At 40.8% G+C, this 9,772-nt stretch overlaps 1 protein-coding gene across 2 annotated transcripts; it reads right to left on the bottom strand.

Annotated features, from left to right (window-relative positions):
- Positions 1-336: 336 nt before the first annotated feature.
- Positions 337-8,412, bottom strand: LOC108666023 (double-strand-break repair protein rad21 homolog). 2 transcript variants are annotated; one of them, XM_018152831.2, is made up of 9 exons: positions 8,189-8,412; positions 6,414-7,605; positions 5,720-5,874; positions 5,284-5,388; positions 4,379-4,558; positions 3,668-3,889; positions 3,219-3,347; positions 2,399-2,545; positions 337-1,730 (listed from the first exon to the last, which is right to left on the bottom strand). In XM_018152831.2, exons 1-9 carry the CDS (start codon positions 8,330-8,332, stop codon positions 1,605-1,607), a joined length of 2,400 nt encoding a protein of 799 aa, XP_018008320.1. In that variant the 5' UTR covers positions 8,333-8,412; the 3' UTR covers positions 337-1,604. The 2 variants fall into 2 exon arrangements, with proteins under 2 accessions (XP_018008320.1, XP_047739446.1); XM_047883490.1 differs by having other exon boundaries at positions 4,379-4,555.
- Between the last annotated feature and the right edge of the window lie 1,360 nt (positions 8,413-9,772).

Genomic DNA, 9,772 nt, shown 5'->3' with positions numbered 1-9,772 from the left:
CAAAAACACTAAGTTGCAGCGAATATACACGATTGTTCGCACACAATCCTCAGCAAATCATAAAAACACACAAAATAGCTTTCTAATTGAAACAAAATTCACACAAATTTCAATCAATTGATTGAGCTAAAAATATACAAGGACAGACATGAAAGCAGCAAATAAAAATGAAGTATTGGATAATATAGAGAGTAATAATGAACGATTTAATTATCCATAAAACACGATTCTAAATCATTTTAATTGTTCTAAATTTTCAAGCGAAAATTATGCAATTGAGTAAAAAAATTGAATACAACAATTTCTGGAACTGAATAATCGCACCGAAGCACAAAGCCTCAACTAAAAACCTTGATAGAAAACTCTGTTCGTCCTACAAACCATATTGATTCCAATGAGCAGGCGAACAAATACATTTCACATCATGAAGAAATCTACTCTGAAGATAAAGAGCAAGACCACAACAGGAAACTGCAGCAGTAGATTCGGAATACGTACGTCTCACATCTTCGACTGAATCCTTTTCCTATTACATCAACCAATCAATAACTCGAGCCTAATTACCAATAAAAACCATGATACATCAATTGTAACAGCAATGACGCACATTCAATTTTAATCCATCAACATACCAATAAATTTGACTGGCAATCAAACAAAAAAAAAAAAACCTCCGAGCATCGCAGGAATATGGAATGAATGCTCTAGATTGGATACAGAAAACGCATCAAGACATCACACACACGCGAGTCACCAAACTATTAACATGAATTATGTAAATTGTTACAGGAATTATTATGCAGGAGGAAATATGTGTAGACTTGCACCATATTCTGGATCACAAACTCAGGGCCTGTGTAGTCTGTGTTACACTTGTATGGTCTGTATTGGTGCATACATCACACGAGTTTCAGTGCACAAGCACGCATCAACAATTGAATAAAAGCCACAAGAGTAGACGATAAAAATAAATAAACAAGTCTAGATAAAGAAATTCATGAAAAATTTCTAGTCCATTTCCATCAGATGAAAAACCACAACGGAACGCTCTATATGGAATTCTTTTTATTCTTCAACCTCACCTCTATTGAACACTTCAATAAACACGCCAACGTAAAACTCCACGTCCTTTAGTGTCATCACACAATCTCCATTGACCATCAAAAAGAGCAACCTAATGGAAAACTACGCCTATTAATGCAACAATCACCATACGTACCCCAATTGATCACTCCACCCAATCAATTGCCTCACCTCCACTAAAGTCGCCACCTAAAAAGGTGAACAACTCGCCGCTAAAAAAGCAACAATTTTTAAAAGCGACAATTTCTGGTGCGGAGAATTTCGGGAATTAAGCAAAAGTTTGCTTAAAATAATGGACTAAAATGACCGGAATTCATTCGTGTTTGTAGTTGCGACGAACAACAAACAATACAACTCAAGTTGTGGTTTTATTATATAAGCTGGAAATATGCTATATTACTAACCATCATTTATCATATAAGTACAAATTAGTCTGGTCAAATCATCTATATAAGGACAAATATCTATGAGTACAGACACCGTAATGGAGTGAATATGATACAAGGTACAGATATAGCAGCCTATATCTTAGCCTTCTCGAAGAGCGCGCCCCTGGTGATGTAGAGCTCCTGGTAACATCCCTGCTGCTGCAACTCTACGGCCTGCAACTTCTTCAGCACCAACATCGTGTAGAAGTTGCGCGCCACCTGCGGTAGTCAACTTCGTCATTAAATAATCATCAAACTTAGCCAACATCGATACTAAATAATTATAAAACTTTGTCAAAATAGTCATTAAATAGTGATCAAACTTAGTCAACATCGACACTAAACAATAATAAAACATAATTAATATAGTCATGAAATTATGATTAAATTAACAGACTAAATCATGGTCCCAAATAATGGTCTGAAGCTTACATGCCACCAGTCCACTGATCGTGCTACAACTTTCGAGAGTTCAAAGAAGATGTACTTCTTGCAAATTCTTTATTAATGTCAATTTGAAACTGGAGCTGAAATTGAGTGACGATGACATGATTTGACTAGCAATATTTTTACTACATTCGGACATGGAAATACTATTTCATCTAGAATTCCATCAATTTCTTATGGTATTGTCAGGTATATAAATGAACACATAAAACGTATTGATCAATTAAAAGTTTTCTGTCGTTGGGAAATCTAAAAAAAGTGAACGGCTTACGCCACCCACGAAATATTGGGAATTATACCCAATTAAATTACCCCGTTACCCAACCCTCCGGTTACTGCCGGCAATGCTTGTCACCAAGGCTTTAGGTACAAATAGCATTGACGACGGTTAATGCATCCACAGACAAATGAGAGGTGAATAAAAGATCCCAAGAAATGACCTGCTTGCGGTTGTGCCCCCTGGACATTTGCGAGAACTCGATGGTCTCCGTCCTGAGCGTCTTCTTGATCTGGCGGAAGGTGTGCGCCGCGCGCTTGTTCACGACGCGCTCCTCGAACTCCTCGTACGTCTCGTCGTCAGCTTGTTCCTGCAATACAATCACAATTTTTATTTTGTGTGTCACTTCATAATTTACACCTCTGTGTAGCATACAAGTTAATGTCACCACATGACTTACACATCTGTGTTACATACAAGCTAATTTCACCACATAACTAGCATACAAGCTAATGTCACCACATAACTTACACCTCTGAGTTACATACAAGCTAATGTCACCACATAACTTACACCTCTGAGTTACATACAAGCTAATGTGACCACATAACTTACACATGTGTTACATACAAGCTGAAAGTAACTTGGCACTGAATAAATAAAATATATAGAAGCACCTTCCTTGAACTCTTTCTACGTCTGATCAGCAGCTCGTTCCTCATAAACTATCATAAACTTGTTTATGAGGAACTATTTATATTTATAACTCATAAACTATCATAAAATTGTTCATGTACATTTATTCATTTAAAACATACTTTGTTGTATACATGCAAATAGTAGCTTGGTATTCTACACATGTCTGTACTGTACAGATATGGGTACAGTTGCGCGCTTCTTGTTGTGCTTAAAGCAACACTTGGTTTTTGGGTCAGGTTGTGATGGCAGTTACGTATAAGAAAATATATAAAATGACAAATAAAAAAATACATGAGAAATAAAATACATAAATAATATAAATAATAAAAGAGGGGAATGCAGACCTCTTCGGGATGTGGGGAAGAGGGGGGTGGGGAGAAGGGTATGTCTGGAGCAGACAGTGGGGGCGGCTGTGGCTGATGCATCTGTGGCTGATGAGGCATCATGGCTTCCATGATGGCAGAGTCTGCGCCCTGAACAAAGTAAACATGATAGTAATGATATTAGGAATGAAGTACAATAATATTAATAACAAACAACCTGGTAATTATAAGGCAGGGTTCCACTACCTCGTTAACAATCACGTTGCCATATTTTCAACAACAATGAAATAAACAACTGTACCTTCCTCCAGTTCGATGCTTGTCGCAAAAATGCACTCAAAGCGCGCAAATGATTTTAATACTTCACAATCATAATACATTACTTAGTTTAGGTGAAGTCTTGCTGCCATTTTTTCTTCTCCTAAACTAGGATAAAATCGACTTTCTGGATTAAATTAAGGCGCCAATACCAGAGTGTTATTGGGCATCTCCTGATGGGGGACCAGTGAGGGGTCAGCGTCCACGTCCATGGGCGTCTCCTCGTCGAGGGGCGGGCCCCCTGCATCAGCGAGGGGCGCTGGGGGCTGATCCTCGGAGGGCAGGGCGTCAGGAAGTGCCTCTACGTCGTCGTCAGGAGCGTCAGCAGCAGCCGGCTGTAGGTGGTCAGCTGACGCCTGGTGATCAGCCACCAGCTGCAACATCAGGCATATAATTATCATCTATTCTCATGATAAATAAACAAATAGAATGTATTTACGGTACTATGAAAAATGTAGATGAATAAATGTGCAGTCTGATGCTCCCACAAGTGCTGAATATCCGTTGGTTCATTGGCCCTGTTTTGAATTGAATGATGCACAGCGATAAAAAGGCACGGGTCTAATCTTATTCCAATAGAGGAAAAGCTTATAGCACCACCAGACCCTAGACCAGAACTTGGCACCAGCAGACCCTAGCACCACGAGACCCTAGCACCACGAGACCCTAGCACCATCTAGCACCACCAGACCCTAGCACCACCAGACCCTAGCACCACTAGACCCTAGCATCACCAGACCCTAGCACCACCAGCCCTTAGCACCACCAGACCCTAGCACCACCAGACCCTAGCAACACCAGCCCTTAGCACCACCACCAGACCCTAGCAACACATATATCTAACAATAAGACCCTAGCCAGACCTGATCGAAGCTCTCCTCGACGGAAGGTCTGGGGAGTGCGGGGGTGTTGGGGTCGCCGCAGGAGGGTAGAGGGGGCGGTGCAGGGGTGGCGGGGGGCGGGGGCGACATGAGGCCATCGTCCATGTGGTGGTCCATGTCGTCCAGCTCGCTATGGCGGCTTCGACGGCTGCGCGTTGTCTGCTGCACCATTTGAGTATAATTAATAATAGCCTACTTATATATTATAATCTAATAAAGTGTTAAGCTAATGCTAACATTAATGAAACCTATTTACATATTATTGTGTTTGTTAAGCTAATGCTAACATTAATGGATCAGAATATATTACTTAGGTAGCAATTAACAAAGACAATCTTTAGTTAACACCAATAACGAAGTAGCTAACAACCAAAAATCGTTTAACTAATACATACAAATAACAAAGTAACGTTCAACCAAACAATGAAGAGTTCTCGCAACTAAATAATCTTAAAAGTTTCCTTCAACAAATTCATCACACAAAATAATAACTGGCGTTCATCTCGCTCGCAACTGAACAACTCCTGCTCACAACAAAAAAATAATTTGCAGTGATATATTTGACAACTGACAATCATAAGTCATAGAATAGCAACCACTTGCAAAGCAACACCAAAGAAAACTGTACTTTCATTAAATTAAACACCAGCCACAAATATAAGACATTACCACCACCCTTGACTCCGCCATTGAACTCTCACATAAACACACATGATACAAATAATAAATAGTGTGATTATGACGTTAGTCATGGAGACAATAACAATTACTCATCATCGATGATCATTGTTCGCAAGTTGTGAACCTTATGATCTGAAGGCCGGAAAATTATATAATAATTATCCATGATTTGTATTAAAAAATGATGAGCATTAGGCGCCACTCACCTCCTTGGGTTCGTCCTCGTGGTGGTCGGGCTGTTTGCGCTTGGCGGGCCGCCCCCGCGTCTTGGGGGGCGCTTTCTCCCCCTCGAGGTCGTCCGCGTCACGCACCTAACACAAGCATCACACACGTTATCTATAATCCACCAGTTCATAATTATTATTATTATCAACATTATTATTACAGAGCACTAATTTTACATTCGATTTAGAAGCTAAACTAAACGTGCGCTAATAAAGCATTGCCTGCTGACGGTTAGGATCGCTAACGCCGTAAGGTGCGTGGTATTGACTTAAGCTACCTTGGAATTCGGTCTGAAATTCTAGAATATGGAAGATAACCTAGCCCCATCTGCTCCAGGCTAAGGTTATCCAGCCATGCCTGCTCCAGGCTAAGGTTATCCAGCCATACCTGTTCCAGGCTGATGTTCTCCAGTCATACCTGCTCCAGGCTGAGGTTCTCCAGCTCCTTGTCTCCAGCCATGCCGAAGTCTTCGTTCTGCGTGGCCTCGGACGTGAGGTGTCGTTGGTACATCTTTGCCATCGCTCTTGCGTGGATCGTGCGGCCAGGCAAGGCAAACAATTTCTCTACTCCACCTGTACAATAAATATAATGAGCTTTAGTTATAATATAGGGCATGCAATACGTACTTGAGATTTTAGAAAAGAACTCCAAGTGACAATGATGCAATAAATGTAGTAAAATTAATTGCATTGCCTACTGATAAGCGAAGTGAGAGTGGAAAAGTGAGAGTCTTTATATATTCAATACATGATGACCTTGATGAATAAATGAATGAAAAACAAACATAGAAGTAAATTTGGGCGTTTTGGTTCTTAGTTTATTAAGTGGAACTAATGTTTTGAGAGCCGCACCAGTGATGGTTCTACCACAGCTCTTCCTTCAACATAAAGCTTAAGTTAATTTGTTCACTCAAACTAAACCTTAAAATTTAATACACCATCAATAATTCAGCGTTACATTCTTAGTCCTATAGCCCCATTCAATAAGGCTACTATAAGCACGTTACATATATCAATGATATCAATTACATATATACAATCTAGTAGATTCCTTACACCACAAGGACACATTATTCAGATCAATGGACTAGCGAATACATCAAGGACATTACCCGTTTCCTTCCAGTGCATGAGTCTCTTTGTGGGCGGCGCCAGGTCGAGAGTGTTGACGATATCCGTGGTGTCTGAGAGCTGCGCCTTCATCTCTTCCCCGGAGATATTCTTGACCTCGTCAACGATGAGCTTCCTCTTGCGTTTGGCTCTTGGCCAGCCGTGCCTTATAGCCGAGGCATCAACAGGGGCGAGGGCAAAGCTCTCCTCTTCGTTTTGCAGCAGCGTCGTTTGCTCCTGTGCTGCAGTGGCGTCGTGATCGTCTGCACCCGCCCCTGCAACACCTTCGTCAGCAGGAGCTGCTGGCGGTGGCATATCTGTTGAGGCAGGGACAGGGGATGTGGGACGTGATCCGTTCTCTGAACTGGGAGGACTTACGGATGGAGGGCCGCCAAATCTGTCCATGTCACCGCCATCGTCATCAGAGTCTTCAGTCTTGACGTCATCAGGGGCGGACGCTCCGATCTGCTGAGAGAGAGCGTCCGTGGGTCTGTCTATATCCATGGGCTGCAGGGCCAGGTCTCCATCCTGTATGCCACTCGCGTCTAGACTAGGACCATCATCAACCATGGGAGTGTCGTCAAACAATCCCCCTTCAAATAAGCCTCCAGGAATCATGTCTTGGCCCAAGTTGCCACCAAATCCATCGTCCCTAATTGGCGCTTCAAGATCAAGTGCTGCGGCGCCCACTCGGCTGCCCCCCAAGTGTGAATCTTCTATTTTAGAAGTGGATGGTTCCCCCTTCTCCTTCTCCAGACCTGATGTCTCACCAAACATGAGACTCTGATGCTCCAAACTTTGCCCCATACTGGCAGCTCTCATGAGCTCAGGAGGCTCCTCAAAACCCATATCACCAAACCCTTCCTCCGCCGACGCCAGGGAAATGTTTGCATAATCCTCCCTCATGGTGATCTCCTCGGCCCGGGACTGGTTGAGCGTGAACTGAGCTTGGATGTCGACATCATTGAGGTCAGCTATGGGAGTGTCAAAGTCATGGAAGACTTCTGGCAAGGTGATGGCGCTGACAGCAGCTTCTCTGACCTCTTCAGGGAGGTCCACCATGCCTGGCCTGAAGGCCATCTTTATTTTGACAAAAGCTTCATTGCAGTCGGCGAGCAAATACTTGGCCTTGCGAGAGTAAATCCTCACAACGCCCAGCAACAAGTGGCCTGATGTGCGCAGTGCCATTTTTACCTGTAATGAAATTCAGGGTAAACAAAAGTCATATAAATTTACATTTCAATAAATAAAAAATTATACACATTCACATTGAAGGGAAACATAAGCCCATTTCATTTATTTCATTATTGTAGAAATTTATATCTAGAGTCTAGATTTTAGTATACATTGCCATTCAGTACTTACCTTTTTAGGCAGTAAATTTTCTGTCCACGGTTGAGAATTAAAATTAAGGCTTCAAATAAGGTTAAACTTCAAGCACATCAACCAATCAGAATACCTATTCACAATGGTTTTGAATTAACTTGTCATTTAGTAATGCAAAAAAATATGAATAATTACCTTGCCCTACAGTTTACCATGAGAATAACATGAAGAATTACATTGGGCTGCAGAAAACAGTGAGAATAAAACAAAGAATACCATGAGAATAACACAAAGAATACCATGAGAATAACACAAAGAATACCATGAGAATAACATGAGGAATTACCTTGGGCTGCAGAATACCATGAGAATAACATGAGGAATACCATGAGGATAATGTGAAGAATTACCTTCGGCTGCAGAATACCATGAGAATTACACAAGTAATTACCTTGGGCTGCAGTATACCATCAACAGATTTCTCAATGTTGGTCTCAAAGACGTGGGCTTTGGTGAGCTTCTTGTCCCAGTGAGCGGCCAGCCAGATCCTTGCAAGAGGACCCTTCTTGGCCAGCACAAACTGTGCGTAAAACATCTCTCACACGCTCGGGTCTGCAGGCAGTGTATGGCACGTAGCAATGTGCCTGAAAAAAGCCCAGCAGTTATGAATATGAAAAAAATACATAACTCAGTAGTCACTGCAAAGAGTGACAGAGGGCACATTTTCTTGTAAAAAAAAAAACGTGAAGTCACGGACAGACAGATGGACATGGCGAGCACAATAGTGCATTTTTTCCATAAATGAGAAAATGCACTAAAAACAGTAAACCAAATATGGCCCTTAAAAACTGGTAATTGTTTCTGAAGTAAATGAATTTTGAACATAAATGATCTTCCAGCATTATTATTGTACTGTAAAATGGGTAACTTAGACCGGCGGGATAACTTAGACCACTTTTCGTTTTTTTAACAAACACCCCCAAAACTCAAAAACTATTTGACATAGAAAAATTTTGTCAAAGGGCATTAAAGGCCTAATACTGAGGCTACATAACACAATAGAAAGATATAAAAAGTTTGCATATCTAATAGGTTAAAAAATTAAAAATGTGACCCACGAAAAAAAGCTATGATTTAAAGCCTGTCAGAGTACCCCCTTCAATTTTTTTTAATTTTTGGTCAAATAAATCCAGGTTTTGATGCATTGTAGTAGAACTCTTCTAGTTACATATGCAAATGACAAATTTTAGGAAAGTTTCAGTTTGCAAATGGGGGGCGCCACTCCCAAATGGGGTAACTTAGACCACCTAATATCAGCCCTGACGGGGTAACATAGACCGGCTTGGAAGTTAATATAAAATTACCATATATAACATATTTTATGTTTGACAGCCTATTTATGTTTTTTTCTTTATGTTTCAGACTCTACAGAGTCTTACATATGGTAATTTTATCTTAATTTCCAAGCCAGTCAATATTACCCCGTCAGGGCTGCCTTTAGGTAGTCACATTTCCCTCATTATGGCGCGGCGCCCCCCATTTGCAAACTATGACACTTTCTTGGGTTATAAACGCCAGGGTCGTAAACAAGGTCATAAACGCCAGAGTGACTTTGGCCATCGTTTATGACCCCGCCTTTGTTTGCAAAACAAAATCGAAAACACAGAGAAGTCACCCCAGTTGACGGTATGACAGTACCATATTATTGATGCGATATTACTTTATTATTGATGTTTGATGTGATGTATCCATGAACATGCCATTGAGCATTTACAACAACCTTGTCTTAAATCAGGACAGTCCTTTGTCAAATGTTATAACATTGAAACTAATTGAAATGTTGCAAAACTAAAAGTAGTGGTATAAACTTCCATGTTTTTCCTTTTTGTAAAATACCTACTTCTGCAAAATCTTTAGCATAAAAAATATTCAGTTTATTAAAAAATTTCTCAGGAAGAAAACTTGCAGGCAGGTGTTAGCTTTAAAATTTTGTTGACAAATTAGCATACCTCTGCAATGTAAACACATTGCAGAT

Source organism: Hyalella azteca, unplaced genomic scaffold, assembly GCF_000764305.2.
Source record: "Hyalella azteca isolate HAZT.00-mixed unplaced genomic scaffold, Hazt_2.0.2 contig13055, whole genome shotgun sequence".
Lineage (NCBI taxonomy): Eukaryota > Metazoa > Arthropoda > Malacostraca > Amphipoda > Hyalellidae > Hyalella > Hyalella azteca.
Note: the sequence above shows the minus strand (reverse complement) of the source record. Positions and strands in the feature narration are given on the sequence as shown.

What these genes read in the sequence shown, in the direction of transcription:
- LOC108666023 (XM_018152831.2), bottom strand. Translation starts at nt 8,332, where the DNA reads ATGTTTTACGCACAGTTTGTGCTGGCCAAGAAGGGTCCTCTTGCAAGG. An exon ending in CATGCACTGGAAGGAAACGG is followed by an intron (nt 5,875 to 6,413) that starts GTAATGTCCTTG and finishes TTTATTGTACAG; the next exon opens with GTGGAGTAGAGAAATTGTTT. An exon ending in CTTCCCCACATCCCGAAGAG is followed by an intron (nt 2,546 to 3,218) that starts GTCTGCATTCCC and finishes ATTGTATTGCAG; the next exon opens with GAACAAGCTGACGACGAGAC.